General features: G+C 39.9%; 1 protein-coding gene across 2 annotated transcripts; it reads left to right on the top strand.

Moving 5' to 3' along the window:
- Positions 1-58: 58 nt before the first annotated feature.
- Positions 59-27,086, top strand: PWWP2A (PWWP domain containing 2A). 2 transcript variants are annotated; one of them, XM_075715140.1, is made up of 3 exons: positions 59-747; positions 14,376-15,343; positions 27,052-27,086. In XM_075715140.1, the coding sequence occupies exons 1-3, from the start codon at positions 59-61 to the stop codon at positions 27,084-27,086; spliced, it is 1,692 nt and encodes a 563-aa protein (XP_075571255.1). The 2 variants fall into 2 exon arrangements, with proteins under 2 accessions (XP_075571255.1, XP_075571254.1); XM_075715139.1 differs by lacking the exon at positions 27,052-27,086 and having other exon boundaries at positions 14,376-16,181.
- The last annotated feature ends 239 nt before the right edge of the window (positions 27,087-27,325 follow it).

The raw sequence follows: 27,325 nt of genomic DNA, 5'->3' as shown, positions 1-27,325 counted from the left end.
AAGGCCGTGGTTATCGATCCCGCTGCTGGAGGGAGGCGGCGGTGAAGCAGCAGAGAAAATGGCGGCCATGGCTGCGGAGGCGGCAGCGACTGCAGCGGTGCCGGGCGATGGGGGGGCTGGCGAAGCTGAGCCCGAGATGGAGCCTATCCCGGGCAGCGAGGCCGGCGCGGATCCTCTCCCTGCCGTCACCGAGGCCGTGGAGTCGGTGGTGCCTGATGGGGAGGAGGCCGACGGGGGGAAGGTTGCTCCCGGCGAGGCCGAGGAGCCGCCGCCTGTGCAGCTCGCCCGGAGCCCGGCCGGGACTCGGGAGCCGGAAGCTGAGAGGACGGAGAAGCTGCCGCCCACTACCCCGGAGGTGGGCTCGCCCCAGGCCGAGCACCGGGGAGCGCCTAGCCCGGAGTCCGAGGAGGAGCCGCAGCCCTGCCCGCCGCCTGCTGGGCACCCTGAACTTCCCGAGGAGGAGCCGCAGCCCTGCCCGCCGGCTACTGGGGGCTCCGCGGAGCCGGAGCCCGGGGAGGAGCCGTCCCGGCCGGAGGAGGAGGAGCCGGATGCTGCTGCTGCCGCCGCCGCTGTCGAGCCCAAGTCCCCGGTGCCCGTGGCTCCGGCCGGAGAGGAGGCGGAGGCTCCGCTGCTGCCTGGCTCCGAGGTGCGGGTCACCCTGGATCACATCATCGAGGACGCCCTGGTGGTCTCGTTCCGGCTGGGAGAGAAGCTTTTTTCTGGGGTCCTCATGGACCTCTCTAAAAGGTGAGATCTCACGGAGGAGCCGTCCCGAGCCCCCACCCAGCGACGGGGCCAGCGAGCTCGCCCGGAGCCGCCTGCCCGCGCCGCCCTGCGCCTCTCCTGCCCACGGAGCGGGGGCCGGCCCCCGCCGAGGCCCTCGTGGGGTCGCCCCGCGGCGGGGGGCGGCCTGGGCAGCCGCCTCCCCTCTCCTCCTTTGCCCCGGGAGGCCGGAGCCGTGGGTCCGCCTGCGGGCCAGGGGCTCCTGCCCCCGCGTCCACCCTGGGGAAGGGAGGCAGCAGCTCACGGGCACCCTCCTCCTCGACCCTGCTGGTAGGGGGTGGAGGGAGCGCGGCGGGGCGGGCAGGGACCCCTCCCGCCCGGGGCTGAGCCCCGCGCTCCCTGCCCGCCCCCGGCCTCAACGCGCGGACGGGGGAGCGGGCCCTTCCTGGGGCGCGGGGTGTGAGCAGCGGCTGTTCGTCCGCCCGTTTTATAGGCTGTCCTTAACAAAAGTAGTCCCAACTGGGAATGAGAAAATGGGGGAGCAGGGAGAGGGGCGAGCACATGGGCACATCCTTTTGACTGGGTTGGGACTCATGTCGGGCCTTCAGCATCCCTGTCTGCCGGGGAGAAAGAACCTGAGCTACAGATGTTGGCATTTATTCCAGTCTTTGTACAAACGTACAGACCCAGAGATCTGTTTTTCCTGTTGGCTTGTGTCTTACATTGCCTAGGTAACCTTATTTTTCAGTACATACTGTTTTTCAGAATAATGGTTTTCAAGCCAGGCTATTACAGTCCTGAAGTACAGTTATTAGTACTGATTGCTCCTTGTATGCAATGAATGGGGTGAAGTTTAATGGTTCTTAAATACCCTTGGGGGGGACGACTGTTATGTATCACAAAATAACTTAAAGACTTACCAGACTGTGAGGTTTGGGGTTTGATTTTTTCATTGCTTTCCTATAGCAAGGGGTTCTTGGGAGACCAGAAGTCATCAGCGATACTGTATAGGTTATAAACAATCTAACTACTATTTACAGGTGAAAATACCTCTTCACCTTAGCGTTTGTTTCCTAGACATACAAGGACTATGTAAGTAGATGAGAGAAAAGTGAAATTTGACCAGGCTTGTTATTTAAAATAAGTGGTATGCAAAAAATGCAGTGCTTTTATCCCCCAAATTTAAGCTACCTGTGTGGTCATATGTCTTTTATCACTCCCTTTTACATTACTAGTAGCTGTTTAATAACTTCCTGTAATACCAATATTGTCAATGCTTTTTAAAAGGAAAGGTATTAGAGACCAGCACTTTTGTCCTGGGCCTAGTTTCTTCATTGTTTTTTGAAACAGAAGGCCTTTTCTGAAACTCAAGTTCTGGATGATGTCATGGAAGTAAGTTTTAAATTTGTCAGTTGTTGTGGTTTAAAATGCTAAGTTATCGAGTTGTCTTTTGAAGCAAGTACTAAAATCTGATCTGCCAACTGTATTCCCTTCCAGTGTGAAATATTATGTGTCTCAAAGCAGACCAGAAGGTGTTACAACTTAAGTTGTAATGCTTGTTAACATCGATTCTTCTATAGGTCTGAAGTTACACCAGCAAAATTACATTGTTGTCCTGGTTAGCAGGCTGACAAAGCACGTGCTTCTGTACTTCTAGGGGTCTACATGCGTGAAGAAGGAAAATACAGCTTCTCCCTTACTCCTGAAAGAGATCATATCTTATTAAACACACATTGACCGCAAACATCCCCTCATTTGCCTGGGGTTTTCTTGGGCACTGAAGATCCTTGTCTCATGCAGCAGATCTACTGCAGCCCTTTGTAGTAAAGGTCATCCATAGCAGGCAAACTGTCTGCTTCTTCTGCATTGTGGCTTCAGTGGAAGCATGCATCTCATTTTCCCTTGTTTTTAAGCACAGGCCCTGGGGCAAGTCTTCACACTAAGAACTGTGGAAAAGTGAAGGCTTGTGCTATTACCCCCAGATTGTCTTGTGTGGTGGAAACACTTACTCCTTTCTCTACATTCATATGATCTTGGAATTCCTTCAGAGGTGCTTGTTACATGGGAATACAGAAGATGAAATTTAAATCCTAAAAGCCAAGCTCTTTGGAGTGCCTGGACAAGGAGAATTGAGTTTCTAGACGTAAGGTCTATAATACTTGGCTGCTGACAAGTAAATATTTGTAGATGAATAAGAGTCTCTTTTCAAATGTCTCAGAGAAGGAAATGCAGTGGTAAGTGAACTCTAGGAATAGTCCAAGACTTGCTACCTGTAAGAAATGGAAGCATTATCAGAAAACAGGTGTTACGTGAAGGCCCAAGATTAAAATTTTGTTCTAGACTTTATGACTTTGGTGGTAAGTGACTGAATGATAGTACTGTTTAAGTATCAGCTTTTCTTTATTTTTGTTTTGTGTAGCAGCACATGGACTTGTAGAACATCAACATTTTTCATGAACTTCCTTCTGTATCTGTGGCAGGCCCTGGAATTCTTATAACAAGGTTTTCCACTGGACCAAAAAAAAAAAGAAAAAAGAAAGGTAGGGTTAAACCAAAACCACCTAAATTCCAGCATGCATTTACATGAAAACACTGGAATTTCTAGTATGGAAGATGGGTGGTTACTGAAAGCTGTCTCCACTAGCTCATTCAAGTGCATGGGAATAATCTTATAAACTTTCCTGTGCAAAAGGGACTGCCAGTTTTTATTAAATAAAAGTGAAATTTTGTATTGGAATTTACTTATTCAGTAGCTTCAAAAAGTGGCTGATGTGTTCACTGCACGTGCTAATACCGTTTTCATCGTATACTCGGAAGAAAATGATTCCTAGTCCTTTTTGGATCTTAATTTCTGCTTTCTGCTCCAGGGCAGTGAAGGTGCTCCTTCTATACAGTACTAAGAAGAGTTTTAATGACTGTTTTAAAAACCTGTCTACTGGACTCAAGTCATGTTCTGAATTACTTGAAGTTCAAGGTGAAAGAAAAGCAAGAACGTCCCCATATATTTCTGCTTTTAAAGGTTTTTTTGGTTGGTTTGGTGTGTTTTGTCTTTTTTTCCCCTCCCTAATTCTGTTTCCATTGTTGAAATGATGCACTGACTTTGCATTTTATTCTTGTGGATTTTGATATGAAGTCAGTGGTGTTTGTACTAAAGGTCTGATTTCCTCTCCTACCCCCTGTAAATAGGATGTCCATTTAGGAGTTTATAACACAAGCACCTCAGAGTTCAGTGGACTTTATTCCTACATTTATTTGAGGTAAGGAAGTATTTTCTCTGCCTGTACTAATGGCAGTCTTGTGTACCTGTCAGCAGGTGCACAGGAAGTTTTGAAAATCAGCAGAAAATAGGAACCCATATCTACTGAGTTCCAAATTAATTTCTTATGCAGTAAGTCATCATTTAAAGAGGGGCATATGCCCACTTTTGTTACTGTAAAGGCTTATTGCACAAATTAGAAATGGTCATCCTACTGTTACACCTTTTAAGTGCCTTATTGCATGCTAGGATAAGGTTCTGATGTGAGTTCCTCAGCGTATACCTGACAGAGTCGTGCTGATAGGAGAGACAGGAAATGCAGCCAATTGTCAGGCAGGAGAAGGCAATCCCGTCTTATTTTCTCCGAGTGGATAGTGGAATGCTTCATGCATGACTGTAGTTAATTTTCCATGCCATTGTACAAATTGTCATTGAAAACTACTCGTTAGGTATGGGGCTTAAATAGGGCTTGTAAGCTTGCCTGTATCCAGCATCTGACTAACACTGTGTTTGTTTATGGTATATGAAATGTTAATGCCACCTGCTGGCTTAGAATTAGTAGAAATCTTGCTCTGCACCTGGAGGAAGTAGACAGTAAGGAAATACCTGATGAGCGTAGCATCTGTAAATCTTAAAATGTAAGATTAAGAAGTCCTGGTTTTACTTTGCTCTTCTGGAGAGAGGATAATTATTTCTGGAACTTCTCTCCCCTTCCCAAAGATAAAGGGGAGGAGAGGGATTAAATTTTATGTTCTGTTGTTTTGCCAACAGTCAGGACTTGGACTTTCTATTGCTTTATCATTCAACTAAAATTTTCCTTCTAATCTTACAGATGTGATAGACATGTGTCTTCCTATTGTCTTTTTCTCTAAGCTGTTTCTCTTCTGACTTGTGCGTGATCATAATAGTTCTTGAGGGGGAACGAGAGAGAAAAAAGTTGTTTTGTAGCCTAAAAGCCTTAGATATCCAAAATATGCCCAGTGTATTGCTCGTAGACAGGTCTTTGAAATTATATCTTAATTGGGGTTTGGTTGTGGAAGATAAGGAAAGACTTCCTGCAGCAAGGTATTCATGAACTATGTGATGAAAATAAACTTTATAAACAACTTGAAATTCTTATAATCCTACTAGCAGTTTTCAGTCACAGCATTCTTTCTTGGCGACTCTTGAATCCTATGCTTTTCCCAATTTATTCATTGAACTTTCTACTGCAAAAGAATAAGGATAAATAAAGAACTGTTGCATCCATTCCCTAGTTCGTGTTGTCTTAATCCGCAGAACATCTGTTAGATTTTTAAAATCACTTACATTTAGCACTTCTTGAAACTTGCGGTCTATGTATGCTCGCATTTTGTTGGTATAAACTCTGCAGGGTGAATCTATTGTGTTGTAACTGTACATGCCAAGAAAGGTGGGAGGGGGGAAAAAAGGTGCTCCCAAGTTGAGAAAATCAAGATCTGCTGATGCAAGAAGGAAACAGCAGAAGTCTTACTTGACAAAATGTGGCACGTTTCTCCCTGCTCTTAAGTTTTCTTTTACTGATAACTTAATTTAATAAATAGGGACAAATTTGGTCATCCTTGTCTGGGGAAGGTTTAAGTTCCATAGAAGTACTACTGATGTTCTATGATCCATGTTTTCAACAGTAAAGAAATGTCTGTTACTCAGGGTTGTGTGTGGGTTGTGTTTTGGGGTTTTTTTTTGGTTTTTTTTTAAACTTACACTCAGTTTGCAAGGTGTTCCTACAATTCATCACCTGTTCTCTTTTGTGGTTTCTCAGATGTGTCAAGAAAGGAGCTTGGTAAAATCCTAGCATTTAAGGAACAACCATAACACTTCTTTGATATTTGCTTTTATCCCCAGAACACTGGAAGCATAGGTGTGATATGAGAGTGTGTGTGGTTAAGAGAGTATATTACATATACTTTGCTTGTGACTGACAGCTTATAGTGGATGGTATAGTGTCAAATTTAGCTTCAGTTAGAGAACAGGGTTGGATCAGAAGACCTTATGATATTGCTTTCAACCTAAATTTTTCTATGTTTTTGTAATGTTTCAGCTTCTGTATGAAAATAGTTTCTCTTGTGTCTCTATCTACATCCAAAGGTTTATTGAGTGTTATATGTGGTCACTTATCAAATGCTTTTTGAAAGGTTTACTCATTTCCAATTTCCACTTGGAAAGTGAAAATGGCTAGCAAAACTGGACTGGCTTTTAGGATTTTGCTAGTATAGGTATAAAGCATGTTAAAGCTGCTAGTTATACTGAAAACACTTGCTAATCTGCTGCTGATTTTGAGCCAGTGCAAGGTATGTGACTTTTCCCTTTCTCAAACCAGTAAGTCCTGATGTTGCTGGTAAATAGGGCATCTGTGGATTGCACCTCAAACTTTCCTTTCCTAAAGTAGCTGTAGTCTACTACTGTTCTTTGTTGGACGGTGATGCAACAGATGATGGCTAAACTGTCCTTTCTTCTGGTGTGCTTTTCTGTATTCCAGTAGTGTGGGTTGCCATTGCTTTCCAAGAGTAGCTTGGCTTGACTTGGCTTGAAGTCTTGAGAGACAAGGTGGAGGTAAAATGTTCAGTATGCTTTAAATAATTTTTTTCTTTACACTGTTATAGTACTGATGAATCTTGTCCATCTTGACACTGAATTGGCTTAAAGTTCAGCTATTAACAAATGGTATCATACTCTTCCATGTGTCTTGGGCCTGACTGGTATGTGGATGATCTTGAAGTGTATATTCAAGGTATTTTATCTTAATCATAAAGTTTTGCAATTGTGTAACACTTCCAAATATATCAGCAAAGCATCTACTTTAAAATGCAACTGACTCTTCACACTAATAATGCCAACAGATGTAAAAATTAAAAGATAATTTCAGTTTAAACAGAACTCAGCTTTATAAGCATGCCAGTAAAATTGTGGTAGTTAGCAGGAAGCCTAAACTTAAAGCATTCTGTCTTTCAAAGTTTACTTTTATATCCTTATTAGAACTCCAAGTTACAGAAAACTGAAGGAAATTCTGTGAATTCACTTGTAAATCCTTTCGAATGAAAAGGTGAGGGATACCTTCTCACTTCTGTGGGGGGAAAGTAGTGATTAGGGGACCACCTGCGTACTCTTCAGGCTTATCAATTTAGAGATTCTTCTGTCTCTACAGTGGATAATTCTTCAAAGTCTGCATCAGCATCCTGACTACGTGGACTTCTGTGATTCAGTTTCCTGGAAGTTGAAGTCTTTCAAAGGGCCTTTAACTTCATGGAGAGGTGTACTGTAAGCTAATAGAGTCTTTGGTATATTTGCATATTGTTTGGTACCCATTAGTTGGTTTCCACTTGGGTAGTGATTGCAGTAGGAGACCCAGGTGACAGTGGTTAGGAATGGTTAAAATCAGCTGCTGCATTGGATACTTCTAACCAGCTTTCTTGAGATACTCTTTCAAATGCAATTCTACACATACCCTGCTTTGGTTTTTCCTCTGCCTTGAAAGTGTGCCAGAAACAAGAGCTTGGATTTCAGGCAAGTGTACCTGCTTGAAAAACACTAAGCTTAACACTGATTAGTAGAAGTCTTTGAGTATGTAAGCTTCCTACTAGCTTGCTTAGATGCGGATTGTCATGTGTTACTTAATTTGAACTATCATATCTTTAACCAAACTTTTTTTGGTGCTGAAGGCTGTGATGGTGAGGCAACACCTATTCTTGATGTGTTATTTCCAAAGAGTCACTTACACCACAGTCCTTTGCCATGTTTCAGAGCTCCAAGTGAAACACGCATTTTCTAATCTATTTAGCCTAGTGTTACATTGCTCAGGAGGCAAGTAAACCATTGAGTTGATAGTTTGGCTTCTGTGTATGCTTTTTTTCAGTAAGGTGCCTGCCGCTTAAAGCAGTGTGTTCCATATCATGCTTTATCACACCAAGTAAATAGTATATTAAAAATAGGTTATTCCATAATCTGTGTTTTGAATACAGGTTATTTTGAGGAGTTCTTAAATACTTTGTGTTCAAATAGCTGTGATCTAATTGTATATTACATTGAGTATTATAATTTAAACTCTCAGTTTAGATACATGTGTGAAATAGATATACTTAGCTCTATAGCTCTATATTATTTCAGCGTATTATTATACTCCCAGCATTCGGAGACTTTGAACTTTCATCCATACAATAAAAATTGCTTCAGTTGTTGCTTGTCTTGGCTTTTGCAAAACACTTAGGGTGATACTGAGTACAAGAGCAATGCATAAAAAAGTAATCAGAGATTACTGTAGTCTGACTTAAGTGGTGAAGATGAGTTTTACAACGGACTTGATTTAACACTTACCGCAACACTGGAAGTTACTGTGCTTTGGCAACGTTAATTCAGTGTGTTTGCAGACAAATGTGAAATACTTCTGAACCAGTTCAGTGGGTTCTCTCCTTTGGCTTGTCTTGGCAGAACAAGGTGCTTTTTCATTTTTGTTTCTTTTAATAGAGAAGTAAAAGTTAGACACTGAAGGCTAAAGATGAGAGCTTAAGACTTTACATAGTAATGTAAAAATACTTTGCCCCAGGATGTATTGTTTAGATGCTGGTGTACATACAGTTATGAATTTAAATGGGATTTGTTCCTTATCTCATGTTTGTTTTTTTAAAAAAATACTCTTTAACTGTGCTGTGTTTTGCATACAAATTGAATAGTAATATGTATTCATTGTAGTAATTCTGCTATAGAATTTAGATTTGAAAAAAGTGGTTTTACTTTGCTTGAAGTACTTAAGTTTACATATCTGTAATACACATCTGTATGACTTTAAGTGACAGACTTCTGCCCAAACTAGGTTTTACATACTTACAAAACGTGCCATGGCTACCTATTCATAACTTGGAGATGGAAGTAAATAAAACCTGACTGTTTTTATCATATTTCTGTCCCTGCATACCCTAGCCAATTGAAAGCTATTCTCAGTGTAAGGATCACTGGACTGCCAGAATTGATCTCATCTACACCATTAGTCTCTTATTTAAATATAGTTCCTGATATTTCTGTTGCTATTTATGTCTTTATTGCATATGTATATTGAAATGATATGTATAGCAGAAATACGATTAGATCTTGCTGATTGCTCTGGTTACTTGTAAAACTTCTTGGAGATAAGTTTCTTACGATGGGTCTCAACCGTCTTATCTCCTAGAGATGCCTTTTCAAAGCAAAAAAAGAGCCAGGACACCTTTACAGGAGGAGAAGCTGGAAAACTGGTTCTAATTTTGAATAGGTATGAAGCAGCAGTGCACTGCTTTCCAGAACTGCCTTAAATGAGGTTGAAATACCTATTTCTTACTTTGGTTTTCCTAACACTTCAATTCTAGATCCCCCATCAATGAATCCTCCTATTCCTTCAAGTGATAGTCTGAGGTAGAACTATACTATGTTATGCATGAGTAGGCAGTACAGTGAACAGCTGGAACTTATGCACAAATGGATGGGTTTTTTTGTTTTGTTTTTTAAAAGCAAACAGAATAGCCAAATAGCCTTTTCTGGGAGAAAGTAGTATTATAGTAGGGACATGTGACACTCAGGATCAATATATTAAAAAAAAAAAAATATATAGTAGTTTGTTGTTAGAATAAAGACAAGGCAAATCTTATAGTACTTAAACATGCAACATGTGACAAACAAAATATGTAGCTAGTCTCACTGATGTAGTGTAATTGAAATGATTCCTTTTAAGAGGTGATATTCTACTGCACAGTCATCGGCTGATGTGTGGATCAGTAAATGTCATGATACAACTGAGTTATGTTGCTTGGATTTTTTTAACCTTTTTTAATATGGTAGCCTTTTAGTCCATCTTCATCTCTGTAGCAGATGAACCAAATCCTAGCTTTTGCAACTTTTATGGCTAACCTATCATACTCCTATCGTACTCCTAGCTATTTCAAACGTGTAGCTGGTGTAACAAAATTTATTATTGTGATTGTATGAGAAACACTTGTCTTCAAGGTCCACCAACTAGATGTATGAAAATAGGGCTTGAAATTCTAGTATATGCAATAAATACTTGCGTTCACTGTTGAACTAATTAGATGCTGTCATGCCTTGTCTCGAATAGGTTTAAGATCACATCTTCATTCTGCTTCTTCTCTTAAGAAAAATAGGCCTTGTTCTTTGTCTTCGTTGTCCCCTGTATAATTTACTGTTTAATTCCTAAGTTTTTGTGCCATTGTTTGTTCTTCTTAATTTTTCTATCATTCTTCCAAGTTGCATAGCTGGAGAACTTCATTCACCATGGAGGAAAGAAAGATGACCTAAAAACTGAATGTTTATGGATGCAACCTGCAATTGGATGAGGCCAAAGAGAAGGCACCATACACTCAGCTGTTGGAAGCAATATTCAGTCTCTGGGCTTACCAGATTTATCTTGTACTTCAGATGGACTATGTCTTGACTAGTCATGTCGATGTATTGACACATCATTTGCAGGAATAGTGTCTTCATTTGCTCTTACATAACTGGTACTAGACAACATCTGTGAATGTTCTCTAATTCTACAATTCATTAATTTTTAGGTAGACGGGGCAGGAGATTCTAGTTCATTTGTTAAAATAGTACCTTTTGTGAGACAGACTTCAGCTTCAGAGATTCAGTCTGGATTCAGTTTTGTGTCTTAGTAAAGTGGATTTGCATCTTAGATAAAAATTCCACTTTGGCTGTCCTGTTCTTCAGCTGTTTGGCTTGTGTATTATGCAGATGCTTGAAGGAAGGGGTAGTCTAAGGTGCAGTATTAATCTATGATCCCTTCACGGTATTGCCATATGCTGAGCTTTCCATTAGGCTTTTTTATGCATTTGGAATGCTAATCATGCTGACTTTGCTTGTGAGGCAGTAGAACAAAAATCTAGGAAAAGAGAGATGAAGTACTTAAATGGGATCCTTCTGGAGAACCTCCATGCAGTCCTCTTCATCCACTTCTTCCCTGGTTGCTGCTAATAATGCTTAATTTCCTAAAATGGAGTCAGCATAAATGTCTTCAAGAAGAAAGGCTTGTATATTGGACTATGGAAATGTCTTGTAAAGGGCTAGGAAATGCAGTTCCTGAGATAGTGAAAAGAGTTGTAAGTGATGTTTTTCTGCACAGGTTTTGCCCATTCGATATCACGCTCCTAGCTAGTTCTACTTTTGTGGTGCTTGTCTGGGATTGAAACTTGCACAGAAGAGATCTTGCCCTGTCTTGTTCTCAACTTTTATAGTAAATTAACTTTTTCCTAAATCCTGTAATCTTTATCAGGTGGTGAAAGATGGGATCTGGATCTTACTGCTCTTAAAGAAGCTGAAGTTCTTGATGCAAGTAACACTGAAAATATTGCTAATTTAATTATTATCAGCTGATAGTTTCTTTTAAAGCCCTACTTGGAATTGAATAGCTCATAATCCTTAGTGGAAGAAAAAGTGTTTGTGGAAAAGAAACTTCTTTACACTTGGCGGACTTCTGGGACTTTAGGGAACTTAAAACTTAGTTATGAGTGAGTCCCTTGTGGTTTAATGCCAGACTGTAGGCTGGAGAAATGCCTGTATCAGCTGCTAAATGTTTATAATTCACTGTGGCCTTCAGTAGTGCAGTAGACTGCATTTAGTTATGCTGCTTGTTTTTGGAGGGACATGTAGAATTTAACTGGAGTGGGTCCAAACCTCAGAAACAAACTTTTGTGGGGTGGTGGGACATTTTGTGGTAAAGAACACTCATCAGCCCGTGGATAAGGACAGAACTGCTCTAGCTGCCCACCTGGGCTCCTGCCTCTGTCTCCAGAGTTCAAAGGTACAAATGTGACAGTACCTACATGTAGGGTACCTACGTGTAGGGTAACAACAATGCCCATGTTGATACTAAACAGTAAATTCTCATGTATTCGACTTCCCTTCTTTTTTATGATGACAACATTCTTTGGTTGCCCATTGCTTAGGTTATCTGCTGTTTCTGTTCTCCTTTTGTAATGAAGTGCAAACTGGATGGATAATTTAATCTTGGATGGGTTGTTTGCTTCAATTGCAACTTCTACGTGTAAAAAGAGGCTTAACACATAAGCAAAAGGACAAACAAGTGATGGCTTTTGTTGGTGACAATGATGTTTTTTCAAAACCAGTTTTGAAGAAACAAAGCCAACATGTAGGCACTTGTATAAACTGCGTGTTTCTTGCAGGAGTGTGAATGGAAAACAGACTGGTATTCAGCATTTATCTTCAGTTGAGAGGCAACCATAGATTGTAAATAAACTTCAGTTCAATCAGTCGAGGGTGTTGCAGTTGAGCAGCTGCAGTGCAACATGAACTAGTGTTAACCTGAGGACACATCTGGGGTACCTACTTCATTCTCCTGTCAGGTGGGGTGGGATACACATAAAGGTATTTTTTTAGCGATTCAAAATGGATAATTTGGCATTTGAATTGCAACCTTGTCTATTATGTTGTTACTGCATTAAGGTCAAACTATTAATATACCAAATAATAGAAGCCAAACACTAGTGTCTGTATAGGAGCTGGAGTCGGGCAGAGCTCAAGCGCAGTGAACAGCCTAGTGACAGCTATGTGTAAGGCTGGTACCTCAGCTCCACATCGTGGAGTGGACCAGAAGGAAGGTTAAACAAGCTTTTATAAAACTTCCTGCCCTGTTCTGGGGATTCAAAGTTACATTGTTGTAAAATGAATGTATTTGTCATTTGACTTCCTCTCAGGAGAAAGGAAGCATAATGCCTCGCAAACTGATAAAATGTTTCCCTTGGCACAACCCTTTGCAGAAAGTGTTGGTTACCTGTTAGGCAACATGCTACTTCTGTTACTATGGGAAAGTTGAGCCAATGCCCAAGTCATCCTGGGATTTTTCATTCTCTTCTCTCAGAGCTGATCAGGGTGGTGAGAAGTCCTGTGTGTGTCAAATGGGGCAGCAGAGATCTAGAGCTATCTGGAGAAAAGTAGGCAAAGGTTTAAAATATTGTTTGCTCACAGAACAGGGAGGAATGGTTTGTACTGTGTTGAAATAAGGGTAGTTTTGCTGGAAGAAACTCAAACTAATAGGCTAGCAAGTTTTGGGCTGTAATGAATCGGATCGTAGAATCATAGAATGGTTTGGGTTGGAAGGGACCTTAAAGATCATCTAGTTCTAACGCCCCTTGCCATGGGCAGGGACACCTTCCACTAGACCAGGTTGCTCAAAGCCCCATCTAGCCTGGCCTTGAACACTTCCAGGGATGGGAGCATCCACAACTTAGCTGGGCAACTGGTTCCAGTAACTCACCACCCTCATCGTGAAGAATTTATTCCTTATCTCTAATCTAAATCTACCCTCTTTCAGTTTAAAGCCATTACCCCTTGTCCTATCACTACATGCCCTTGTAAAAAGTTCCTCTTCAGTTTTCTTGTAGGCCCCCTTCAGGTACTGGAAGGCTGCTATAAGGTCTCCCCAGAGCCTTCTCTTCTCCAGGCTGAAGAATCCCAACTCTCTCAGCCTGTCTTCATAGAAGAGGTGCTCCAGCCCTCTGATCATCTCCATGGCCCTCTTCTGGACTCACTCCAACAGGTCCATGTCCTTCCTATGTTGGGGGCCCCAGAGCTCAATGCAGTACTCCATGTGGGGGTCTCATGAGAGGGGAGTAGAGGGGGAGAATCACCTCCCTCGACCTGCTGGTCATGCTTCTTTTGTTGCAGCCCAGGATATGGCTGGCTTTCTGGGCCACAAGCACAGATTGCCATGTCATCTTGAGCTTCTCATCAACCAACACCCCCAAGTCCTTGTCGTCAGGGCTGCCCTCAATCCATTCTCTGCCCAGCCTGTATTTGTGCTTGATGATCAAGTGCTAGTCTCTTGTGGATGAAGAATGATAACACTTTCTGTTCAATGCAAGTTATTTATGCAGTCTCTATTTGCCTTGATTAAATCTGAAACATGTTTGGCATTTTGTGCTGTGCTAAAAAAGGAAGAATTTTGTAAAAGTTACTGAAGACGCCTTCTTCACGTAAGTTGACTTAGTATGAAAATTAATCTTGGGTGGATCTGGAGTTGATGGGGTGAGTGTGTAGTTTGTATGTTTATAAGCATTTTCTAAAAGTACAAAGTTAATTATTTTACTGCTGTCTCTAGGTAATATTTTTGGTTACATTTTCAGGGCATCTTGTTGATGCAAGAGAAACTGATAATAAATGAAGTTGTGTATTTCATGTTTTCTACTGACTTTTTTTGGTGTCCTGCTTTTTCAAAGCTTACCATAAGGCTAGCTGTGAAGCTTTTAATTTTCCCGGGACTCGTGTCTTTCAAATGGTGGCTACATAATGTGGACAGATTTTCAAATGCTTTTTAATAAATGCAGCAAAAGATCCCTCCAAACCTTTAATTTTTTTTTTTCTTTTTTTTCTCTTCAAGGTTTGGACCCCATGGAATCCCTGTGACCATATTTCCTAAAAGGGAATACAAGGATAAACCTGAAGCCATGCAGCTCCAAAGTAAACCATTCCAAGATGAGGCACAGGTGAAGTGTGAATCTAATGCTGCAGTCCCTGATGACTCTTCTCTCACGCAGCCATCAGAACCTAGCATAGCTAAAAGCCTATGGACTTCTAAACCACCTCCTCTCTTTCATGAGGGAGCGCCATACCCTCCTCCTTTGTTTATCAGGGACACGTATAACCAGTCAATACCTCAGCCTCCGCCCCGGAAAATTAAGCGGCCCAAGCGTAAAATGTACAGGGAGGAACCCACTTCTATCATGAATGCTATCAAACTACGACCCCGGCAGGTCTTATGTGACAAGTGCAAAAACAGTGTTGTTGCAGAAAAAAAGGAAATAAAAAAAGGTGGCAATGCAAGTGACTCTTCAAAATATGAGGATAATAAAAAACGAAGAAATGAGAGTGTGACTACTGTGAATAAAAAACTTAAGACTGACCATAAAGTGGATGGAAAAAGCCAAAACGAAAGCCAGAAAAGGAATGCCGTGGTCAAGGTTTCAAATATTGCCCACAGCAGAAGCAGAGTAGTTAAAGTTTCCGCACAAGCAAATACTTCAAAAGCGCAGTTAAATACAAAAAAAGTTCTCCAGAGCAAAAACATGGATCATGCAAAAGCTCGGGAAGTCTTGAAAATGGCCAAAGAAAAGGCACAAAAGAAGCAGAGTGCAACCTCTTCTTCCAAAAATGCACATTCGAAGGTCCACTTCACACGGCGTCTTCAGAACACCAGCTCAGGTTCCCTCCCACCCCGATTGCGTTTAAAGCCACAAAGGTATCGGAATGAAGAAAATGACTCTTCTCTCAAGACAGGACTTGAGAAAATACGGAGTGGCAAGATGGCAACTAAGCCCCAGTCTCGCTGCTCCTCCACCCGCTCAGCAGGTGAGGCCCCTTCAGAAAATCAGAGCCCCTCAGAAGGCCCTGAAGAGGCCAGCAGTGAGGTTCAGGACACAAGTGAAGTGCATGTAACTGTTGATCAGGATGAACACCAGACATTGGGCAAGAGAGGCAGCAAAAGCAATATAACGGTTTACATGACCCTTAATCAAAAGAAATCTGACTCTTCCAGTGCATCAGTTTGTAGTAGTGATAGCACAGATGATTTGAAATCTACCAACTCTGAGTGTAGCTCTACTGAAAGCTTTGATTTTCCTCCAGGCAGCATGCATGCACCTTCCTCCTCCTCCTCCTCTTCAAAGGAAGAGAAAAAGCTCAGTAATTCCTTGAAAACGGAAGTCTTTTCCAAAAACGTCTCTAAATGTGTCACACCAGATGGCAGGACCGTATGTGTAGGGGACATTGTTTGGGCCAAGATTTATGGCTTCCCTTGGTGGCCAGCCCGTATTCTTACTATAACTGTGAGCCGGAAAGATAATGGCCTTTTAGTTCGACAGGAGGCTCGTATCTCATGGTTTGGCTCCACAACAACATCTTTTCTTGCTCTTGCACAACTATCCCCCTTTTTAGAAAGCTTCCAGTTGCGCTTTAATAAGAAGAGAAAGGGTCTTTACCGCAAGGCCGTCACAGAGGCAGCTAAGGCTGCTAAGCAGCTGACTCCCGAAGTTCGGGCCCTGCTGACACAGTTTGAAACGTGAACATGGAAAGTAAGGTAGGCAAGAAATCTGGAGGCTCCACAAAATTCATAGCCTAGTTAGAGAACTACCATGAAGGACTTGCCAAGTCAGAAGTTGCACTCGGTTGACTGCTCTTTTTATACTAAAGTTGTTCCATTTGTAGCAGTTTCTTGACACTTAAACAAATTGAACATACAATCAAAATTAGCCTAAACTTCAGTATTTTTCAAGTGAGAATTTTTTTTTAAAGAAAAAACCTCCTCAAACACCCAATGCATAGGAGCCATAGCCTCAGCTGAAAGGCAGCTTATTTGCAGGGAATTTTTTAGTAGTTTCTACCCAGTATATAACTAGTTGCTGTGTGGCAAAGGGTTAACACAAGGGATGAAAGTAGTAGCTGTGACTTTTTTGTTTTTTTAGGTGGCCCATCAGGGAAGTGTAGAAATGTAAGCCTTGTCTAAATGGTCTTTAAAGATTATTTTAAATAGTCTCTAATGTGTTTAGTCTGGCCAGTGCAAATTGGTTCAAAGCATGCTTAAACATCTGAAGGAGGCATGCCCCAGTCCACACAGGCCAGTTTAAATGGCATTAGAAGACTTGCTGAAAATTTTAAGGAAGAAGAATTCATGTAACTTAAAGACCAGATTAAATGGGGTTTTATCGTAGTGACCACTTAAACACTCAGCCTTTCTATGCACATGGGGGCACAAATAACACTTCAGGGTCTGAGAAGCTGAGAGGGATGCCTGTAGCTCTAAAACAAAGCTGAGAAGTTGCTCAGTATTTGGGATCAAGGGCTGTTAATGCTGCATAGGTGTGAATCGTAACTTCTGGTCTTTCTTCCTGAAGAAATCTTTCAGGCCGTTTGCCTGGAGGTTTAGATTAAGAGAGGCTTTGTTTTGAATGTGTAAATAATTGATTGCTGAAATTGGTCAGATTTTCTCCTGACTGGTTGTTCCTAAATTCTTAGGATACGTCCTAGTAAATTACACTTTGTGAATTGTCAGATGTGTAATTGTTGCATTTTGGATGTATCTAACTTCATTTTTTTAATATTTCCGTTTAAGGTATCTGTTTGCAGGTCAGAAAATGAGAATATGTAATTGTGTAATGCTCTGAAATGTAAAAAAACAAACTGTAAATAAAATTGACTAAATCTGAATTATTTGTGTGTGTTTCTCAAAAAGCTTTGAAAAAAAAATCCAGGATGTTAGAGTACTTTATATGTACGCCGTATTTAGAGGGCACCCTTTTAAAAAGTAAATTGTCCTTTTTCACGCATTCTTAAAGATAACTGCTTGATGTAAAGTACTATTGGTATACTTCAGTCTTAATTTTGAGATTAAGCAATTATCTGTCCCTTTGTTTCAAAACTAGCTCTGTAGAGGGCTTTCTGTAAAGTTTATCAAATTTCTCCCTTAATTACATTTTGTTCCATATATTTGAATAAAGACTGTGGATAATGTCAATTATACAGTGGGGAAATGTTTTCAGTTTTCTCCATCTATCAAAAGCTAATCAGACCCACTCTCCACTGCTACTTCAGTTTTCTTGCATGTCTTTTGCTCAATGTTGGGGCATTTTCATGCAACTTACTTTACTTTTTTTTTTTCCCTTCTAGTTTTGGTCCTTAGCTGACCATGCGAATTACTGTCTCTTCTCCAACCCACTCCTGTTTCAGCCTTGCAATGCCTTGTGAAGAATCTTCTCAGCGTTCATCCCAAAGCAGTTTTCATCCTGTTTTTTCCATAATTGCCCATGTAGGCAATCATGACAGATGTAAAAATTTAAGCTTAGACTGAAATTAGATTTTAAACAGAAAATGGGGGTAAGGATTTAATCATCAAACCCTTATAAATCTTTTTAACTTAAGATTAAATTTCCTATGCTCATGGATACTGCCTGGTCTTTCCAAAGCATTCAGTTTCTTTTTGCCTTTTTAAATTATTCTGTTGTGCCCACAGAACTATTGGAAGTCTAAAGTGTCAAATACATGGCTGTTCAAATTTTCCTCAAGTTTACCATCATCTCTGTTAGGTGCTAAGTAAGCTTCTAAATATACCAGCTTTACCTTGGCATTCTAACAATTACCAAAAAAACCCACTGGTCAATGCTTTTTGAATGTGATAAACACACAATAAATTTCATAATGTGAAAAAAACAATTTAAAAAAAAAATCCTGTTTCACTTCTATGTATTCTTTCCTGCAAACAGAAACAGTTACTCTATTTAAGTAAATAAGCCGTACTTTGTTATTAAAGCAGACTGCTTTTTGAAGTCAAGAACCCATACAATGTGGTTTAGATGTCTACACTAGTTCCTTGAGGCTTAGAAGCTCAAGTGAACTGGTTGTAAGTTAGTTGTTCTGAGCCAAATAGTGGTGAAATCAATATTTACATTGTTAATTTTTCTTTAAAAGACCTGGAAGCTTTGTACTTTTATCTCTTAATTGATATGAAGTTAGGATAGTACTAAAGCATACATAGTCAAAGTTTGCTCAGATGTTCAGTGGTAAGATGGGAGAGCAACAAATATAAGAGGAGTTTCTTTAGATTGTTTTATGTTCAAAAGAACTGTTTATGAAAGGCATTTAAAGAGTCTTAGTTTTGATTTGTAGTTGATCAGTCTTTTAAGAAGTCTTTCCTAAGTTTTATAGTGAATGTGCATTATGACTTTAGACTTAACAGGTCTCAAAACAAATAGACTTTTTTTTTTTTATACCACCATGTTACATTAGGTTGAAAATATCCTATTCATACTTGTCCATGATTTTCCTTTCACTCTGAAGTAGCTAACACTCTAAATATAAGAGTTCACAGTGGAGAAAATGTTGGGCTTAATGTAAAGTCTGGTTACAGTATGTAACCTTGGTTATGGCAGTATGCATATAGATTAGCTTTGAAGACTTAGACAAAGCTTAGTGCTGTTTTAGCTATAAACTGCAAAAAACCCCACACTTTTATGTGCCTATCTGCTCGCAATGATGCCTACACTTTGAGTGTGGACTACTGTTCTTGCAGTTGGGTACACATTACCATCTCTGAGTTAGCTTGACAGTTTAAATGACTTATCAAATAACTCATGATAGGAGCACGCCTGTACAGTGCCAGGATAGTGCATCTACGTAATTAAGCTGTGCAACTGTTGCAAGCAGCCTGTGTCTTGAAAAGACAAACCAGTAGAAAGAGTGGCTGATAGTTTTCTATCAGCTTAATATAATAAATTACAAATGTCGTCTTTTTGAATTAATGAAATTCCTCAGTATAGTTGTTGAATATGTATTGTCTTTCAGTTTAGGGGGGAAAATGTGACAGGTGGTGATGAGTTTCTAGTACAAGCCTACTTTTCCTTTGAAGATCTTTAGCTTCAGTTAAAATGTTTTGGGAGAGAGTGGTTATTCCAAAACATAAAGATTTCCTTTAACCCAGAGTGTTTGAAGGTGCAATCGCCTCATGAGTGAAGCTAGAAGCAAATGTGAAATGCTTGTATGTCTCTGAAGTGGAGTTCTATGGGAAATTGAACAAATGTTTGTTATTTTTGTAATCAGAGTTGTAATTTTATGTCAACACTTAAATGAGAGAATATATGGTATTTTCTTTTAGACAGTGCTATCTTTAGTTTGAAACCTACATAACTAACAGCTACCTCTCCAGGAAGGGTGTGTTTAGTGGGGGTAATTTAGGTCAACTGTGCAAGGCTGAGAAGGCTTTTTTTTCCCAGCATGTTGTAAAATCCTTTTTTTTTAAAAAAAAAAAAAAAAAGTAGTTTCTAAATGTGATTAGGTTTAAGAAATAGCACATCAGTGGAAGTGAGGAAGGGGTAAGAGTTGCTTTTTGCATCGCTAGCCTTAGGTTTGTTTCTAGTTAACTCTCTTAAAGCCTGAAACTGATTTCCATTCATGTCTTCTATAAGCCTTCCTAAAGTTGTCAGAGTAGAATAGGAACATGAATTTTGGAAAGTAAAACTTAGTAGCTAGTCCTCCATAGCATTATAATCTGTCCTCATGCATGTTCTGTGAAGTACAGTGAAAAAATAGAGCTGCCTTCTTGGCTGAAGAATTCTGGAAAGAAGGAAGCTGAAAATCAGTGAAAGGCTGTTTCAGTTCATCTCCTCTTTCTTTATAACTGTATTCTAATAAATGCCTACAGGAATAAGCACATTCAGTCAATGCAGTGGGATTGCTACACTAACTTGTAGATAAAGACTGTGAACTGGAAGTTGAGTGAGCCTATGATGAAAAGGGCAGTAAGATGGCAATATGTTGTGTCATAAGCCATTTGGTAAAAGGGTAGGTATACTATTTAAAAACAAACTTGAAAGTGATCTTACAGTACAGAGTTTACAGTGGTTAAAGGCTGAGGTGCTTTCTGTTCTTATTTTCAGTTTACTTTTTAAGGGTAAAAATAAAAAGGTTGTAGGGAACCTGAAGGAAAAGAGAGGAACTTGGTGTATTGAGCTAGATGTGATAGTGGAAGGAGAACCATGAGCTGGCTGTTGGAGAATAATATGTTACTCTGCAAGTTCAGAAAGCTTGTAGGATAATTTTGGTGAAACGTATGTCATTGTCCCACAGCCAACTGTTTGAACTTCATCTAGAGTCTACTTCACGCTTTTGGAAATGTAGTGACTTGCTACAGGATTTGTCAGTTTAAGCTGTGCTTACATTAAGTGTGTGTGTCTTTTTTTTTTTTTTTTTTTTTTAGGATAGGATATAGTAGCAAACATTTTGGGGATATAGACAAGCTACACTTGCAATAATATAGTAAAATTATCCCTATACATAAAACAAAGTATCAATAACAACAGAGGTTTTGCCTAACTAACTTCCTGAAAGCTTCTTCTGACATGACTAGTGATCCAAGATCAGCCACGTTTAACATCAGGACAGGTAGAGGCCTGTAGCATTGAAAACTTTTGTAGCAGTTGTCAAGCTATCTAAAGATCCAAGCTCGTGAGATGTGGATGCGAGTATTCAGCTTCGAATTACTCTTAATCTGTAATGGTAAGAACCTCTGTATTGATACATGTCCTTAACAATTATGATGGCAAGTTCCTATTCAACATTTAAAATACCTAAACTACTGTTCTTTGTGACAACTTTGTATTTTAGTTTAAATAGTTCCCTCCTATGGTGTGATCCTCTTAGTGTATTTATAGAGTGTGGCCATTTAACTAGATAAAATAAGATCCCCTTGTAAGATGGCTTTTCTATTCCCTGCTCATCTTACTGGCATTTCTATGCACCTGTTCTAGTTTGAACTCATCTTTCTCTGACATCGGTGGCAAGAGCTGTTTACAGTAATTTAGATGGGGTTTTATAAAACTTATCTAATGGCAGTGATTCTTCCCTAAGTGAGAAATATCTCTGATTATTGTTTTTTAATTGTTAGATCCTAACAGCAGCTTATAGCTTCCTATGATTTATCATACATTGCAGTCTTTCTTCTATAATAACTGGGATGTGTATACCAGTCCAAACTGTAATTTAGATTAATTTATGAATTATTTTCTTCAATTAAATTGTGACACAATTGCCCTTCTGTGAACACAAGGCAAAATAGCAGTTCCCAGGCATGGCTGTGGAGACAGTGATTTGGTGACTGGCTTGCTATCATGCTTTTTCCCTGCACAGTTTTGTTGTTGCTACCAGATTTGGCAGCTGGGGATAACTCTCCCTGGGGCAGCCCTGGCAAGCTTAGTGCCAGGTACTGATTGTTGAAGGGAACTCAGATCCATGGCTCCATTTTTTTCCCCAAGAAAAAGCAATCAGTGTTCTTGTTGTGAAGTAGGATAAGCAGCAGCATGGAAAATGAATGCAATTGGTAAGACCAGGGCTTTATACCTTAGAAGACCTGAGCCACCTTACACATCCAGTAGGGAGACAAATGGGAGTAAGAGATGGTCTTGTGTGCCCGCATAACCTTCCCAGATAGTTTCTGTATGCACAGGGCTGAAAACTGATTTCCTGTGCTTGTGCCGATGGAGATGTATAGTGGTTGATCTTCTCTACCTACCTACACACGGTCCAAGGGGATAATGTTAACAACACAGGCTGGAGGTATACGTTTGCACAGGGAACAAATTGGGATCCCCTAAATTCGGTCTTTGATCATTCAGTGCATAAAGACAAATGGATCTGCGGGATTTATTTGGGCTACGTGTTTGAGAAGTTATTTTTAAAATCAGGACCATGCATATTTTGAAAAACTGTAATGCAGTTTCTATGCCAATGTTTTTATTCCTCAGTCCAGAGAAGAAAGAAAGGAACTGTTGGAACTGAGGATATTCAAGGTCTGCAAATACCTGCTGGATAGGTGCAGAGGCAAAGGGGAAACACACTTTGGTTTAGTTGCAATTAGGACAAGAAATTATATTTAAAATTTTAAGACAGGGAGTTAAGATTAGGCACTAGAATATTTATTCCAGTTGTTATAGTGAAACCCTGGGTGTTGTTTGCAGAGTTGCATATTTTTTGTAATTACAGGTTTTTAAAAACAACAGATTAGGCTAACCTCTGTCAAGAATAGGTTAAATTCAACCTGTGTTTGGGTATGGGATAGAATAGATGATATATCCTGACCCTGTCATGGCTCTGTTTTCTGTGATTTTGTTATTAACAATTCTGATTTTTGAAAAACAGAATCTTTGTAGAAATATGCATATAATGAAGGATTCTGCCTCATGCATCGTGTTCACAGTCATGCAGGAATCAAGCTTGGTATAATGGAAGTATGGCCTAACAACAGTCTTAGCTTCCATGTGTAATAAAACTGCACTGCATCTCCTGCCAGGGGCCTCTTCTATGCAAAATCATGTTTGGATGACATAATCTATATAACATATCAACTTAGCGTGTTTTTTTTTTTTTTTTTTTTTAAATTGTCAGTTTTCATGTTTGTTTACTAATGGTTTTGATGTCAAATATGCAATACGAATAAGAAATATTCTTATACGTGCTAGCCATGTGCTATGAATCTGATTTAGAAGGCAAGCTGTGTTCTCACTAGCTTGTTATCATCACTAAAAGATTCTGTAGCAGAAGCGCAGCATAATTCTGGTGACAGAATTGTCCTTGCCTGTTTTTAACAGGTGCATAAAGAAGAGGGTACTTGCTTTGTCAGTAACGTAAGCAGATACAATTCCAAGCAAATATTTACTTAAATGCTAATTTTGCATCATTTTTTATTTAGTAACATTTAGGATTTTTGTTTGGCTTTAGGAAACACTAGTGTTTAACTGTACTTCGGCAGTGGTTCAGAATTTTAAAGCATGTGGTGCCAGTTTTGGCAATTAGTAGCTCTGGTGAAAAGGAACTAACCATAAAAACTGGATTTTTCAAAGAAGTTTAGTTAGGGTTAGAACCTCCAGCTGCTCTCTATGACCTGATTAAATACTTCAGTTGACACATAGGTATCTGTATGAATGGCATTTCATAAATAATTGTGGACTGTTTCATGTAATCTGGTTCTTTAGTTGTCTAAAACTGAAGTCAACTTGATACTGATTTGAGTAAGGGGCATATCATGTGAGCTTTTCTAAGACATCACCACTAAAATCAGCCCTAAAATCAGTTAGTACTTCATACAGGAACGCAGATGAATGTGGTAAGGAACACATCCTTAGGTTTGCTAGTACTAGGAATGGTCTAGTTATTTTTACTTTTCTGTTGGTGACAGGTGTGGAACCTCAATTGGAAGGTGACTGATGACAAAGTTGTGTTCTTCTGGCCACCTGTAGTGTTTGTTTAGTAGGTAGAGATTTTGATTCTGACACAAAAACTTTTTTTGTTCTGGTAAAAATACCAAGAAATGTGTTTGCTAGGGGTTGTAATAACAAGTAGCTGAAGTCTGAGCAATAGGAGAAGGAAATTATTATCAGGTTACTCGTACTGGTTTTATGATGCTCATTTAACTTGGATGTCATGAAAGACATTGGGAATATGTTCGTGAAAGCTCCCAAATTACTCCTGATTCCTGAGTCCTTCAAGAAAAACAAGAGAGAAGGCTTAGTACTAAAAATAACTCCCCCCTCTACCTTTGCTCCCCCAAAAAGGAAAAAAGAAAACCCATTTTCCTGTATTTTCACTAGGGAAAACAACAAACTAAAAACAAACAAACAAACAAAAACAAAACCGGATTTTTTTTTTTTCTCTACAAGTTGCTGTTAAAAATCATAGCTGAAGGTTTTGAGTATGGAATATTTTTTTGGTTGGAATATCACATTAGCAAAATTCGATATTTTCAGGAAAAAAAAAACATCTTTCCTTGAGATTTTTTAAGTGTTGAGGGATTTAGGGACCTAATCTCTTCTGATATATTTACATGAAAAAGCTGGTTTTGGCTGGGTTTTAGAAATTCTTGATACTGTGTTACGTATTTCAGGGAATTAGACATGTAAACTGAAGAATGTGTTACTGTTCTTGGTTTTTCTTATAGCTGAGGCCCTGTTGTTGAAGATTGTCTTGGGCTGTAGAGGAATGCAGCAGTTCTGCTTGCTTTTTAGTAATTCATTATCTGGAAGAGAAGCTTATTTTAACTCTTCCTAACTAGTTAAAATTTGAATTTGTAGCAGTAAAATAACACGTGCTGTTTCTTCTGTTACATAGTTTTGCATATAGGCAAAGTATTAGTCCCCTAAAGAAGTTGCATATATGTTACTGTAACTATTTTTAGATTTGGGCTCTCTACTGCAAGAGCTATGTATCTTCTCCTTCACAGTATGTGATGGGAGATACTATTTTTACTTTCCTTGTCCTTCTGGGCTGCCTTTTCTTCCTCTTGATGGCTGCCTGTTGTCTTTCTGCTTTTCCTTTGAAGATAAAAAAAAATATTTTCCAAGGCAGTGCATCTCTTTGGACATTAGCGAATACACAGGATCATGAAAATTTTCACATTAGAAAAATCAGAATCCACATTACAATGATGACTCCCAGGAAAGTGGCTGTGTAAAATGCAGTTGAGTGGGGCAGACGTTCACGACATCAGTGGTGAAAGGCCATAAGCCTCATCAGTGCTCGTCCTAACACACATGCTTACGTTCATTACTGGTGGTAATTTTTATGACGACTCCATAGTCTCCAGCAGTTGAATGAAACTGCTTCAAAACAGAGTCCACACTGCTGTGAGCATCCTGTGTATCACTGGAGAGCCGTACTCTCAGAATTAGGCTTTGCTATTACTGACCTACAAATCATGGATCACACGATGAAGTGAAAGAACTCACTGAATGATTGATAAACCAGACAACTTGCTGCATTCACAAGGGTCAGGGAATTTAATGACACAGATATTGAGCCGACGCAAGTGGCTTGCAAGTGTAGAAGTGCTGTCTGTGAGGACCCAGGGACACTTCATCCTTTGTGGCAACTCTGCTCTTTGTACCTTTTGTCCTCTGGGTTGCGAGTCCTTGCTCTGCATGGTTCATACCAGGGAAATCCGCAGGGTAAGAAATGTTCCTCCACAATACAAAGAGAATAAGATATGTGATTGCACGTGTGTGGCTTTATTTTTCAGCCACTATATCTGAAGAGCCTAATCTTGTATACTCCTGCCTCAACCCTTTTCTATACAAAACATTGCTATTGACCCAAATAAAACAATGTAAAACCAACTGTATTTTAACTGGGCAGATTGGACATGCCCTAATCAGTTTTCATACCTTATAGCAATCCAGCCCAAGGTTATTCCTCACTGGTCTGGGCTAAATCCATGCGCAGCACCCTGAAGTCAACTTTACTGTGACAATACAAAGGTTCCCACAGAAAATATTTCACACTCATTAATTTTGTCAAACACGCAGGTAACAAGTGTATGGTTAGTATGTGTTGGAATAGTGAGATTCTGCAATAGTTAGAAACACTCCTGAAATTAATAAAGCTATATTTTTTTAATCTACTTTTTACCCTGCATTTTTGCCTCCAAATCATAACATCCATGAGAGCGAGTGGTCCATTTGCTCTTTCACCGTCTGTTGTCTCAGTTTTCTTCCATCCTGTAATCACTTCAACAAAGATTATAATGCCACTGGCAAGAAGGCTTTGAATTTCAGTTTAAAGACTGTGTGAGTGACCAAATGGGAACACTTTTTATAATACTTATAATAAAGAATGAGAAGCAAAATACAAAGAAACTCCAATATACTCTGCAACTGTGAGTCATCTGCTTCTCTTTTAAGCAAATTTAATTACTATAATAAAGAAATCCTTGGTAGTTTGACCGTAACGAATGTAGTGTACACACACAGTTTTGTGTGAAGATACACAGCCAAAAGAAGGCACAATCTCATTTTTATGGTTTTTACCTGGAGGGGAAAACTGGTGTCTCATCTGAGTCATGTCCTAAAAAGGGGAGGAAGAGCTGGTGGTTTTCACATTTTAGAAAGCAAGACAAAGCTGAGATGTGGAATAAAGTAATGATTAACTGGATTTGGCTACCAGTTGTATTGCTTCAATGGCAAGTCGTCTGCCTCGCTGTCATGCTTGTTTGCTTTTTTCAGTATATGAAAACAGCACAGGTTTATCACAGGCTGCATTGCACAATGGCTGTAAAATGCTATCAATATTGAATAGATAGTGCCCTAAGTTTGCTTTTTTTTACGCTAAAATACAGAAAGGTCATGGTCACCATGAATTATAATCCATTGCTTCAGTTTCTACTTTGTTACTTTGTCCAGCAAAATTTCATAGTATCACTCTGGCTTTGAGTGCCAAGTTCTTCAGTGGGCAGTACAGCGTTTGCATAGGTGTTTGTATAGGTAGATACTTCATTTGGCTATCTGCTAGTTTGTTTGCTAAATGATGTGTAACTTTAACTCTGCTGGGAAAGTCCAGTGTAAGCTCAAAAAAGTTGGTATGTGATTTTTCTGTGAGTTTTTAGCATCTTTTCACGGCATGTTGTTGTCTGGAAAGCAGAAGTAGTACACCCAGTAAGAATTCAGGCAGGCAAGGAGGTTGACTGTTTTCTTTTTTAAACCATCGTCAATTCTTTACTCCTGTTAACTGGATTTTTTCTACCATAGGTCTCAACAAATGGCAGCATTTTACATCAGACTGACGAGTCCTGCTGCTCCCTTGCAGTGTCTGACAGACCACTGTGGATTCAGATTGGGGGCACTGAAGTTATCAGTGAAATTGGCAGGTCTGTCTGCTTTAAGCCCTGCCCTAAGTGAAAGGTGCACTATGCTACCAACTAATCATATGCAAAGCAGGTTAGGACAGAGGTAATGAGCTACCTGTTACTTGATTTCCCTCTTCTATTTGAACACTTCAGATACAGCTGTTGTCCCTGAGCTA

Source organism: Pelecanus crispus, chromosome 8, assembly GCF_030463565.1.
Source record: "Pelecanus crispus isolate bPelCri1 chromosome 8, bPelCri1.pri, whole genome shotgun sequence".
NCBI lineage: Eukaryota > Metazoa > Chordata > Aves > Pelecaniformes > Pelecanidae > Pelecanus > Pelecanus crispus.
Note: the sequence above shows the minus strand (reverse complement) of the source record. Positions and strands in the feature narration are given on the sequence as shown.

Bases quoted from the DNA above. Each gene is read 5' to 3' on its own strand.
- PWWP2A (XM_075715139.1), top strand. From the start codon at position 59: ATGGCGGCCATGGCTGCGGAGGCGGCAGCGACTGCAGCGGTGCCGGGC. The intron at 748-14,375 runs GTGAGATCTCAC...TTTCTCTTCAAG, and splicing joins CTCATGGACCTCTCTAAAAG to GTTTGGACCCCATGGAATCC.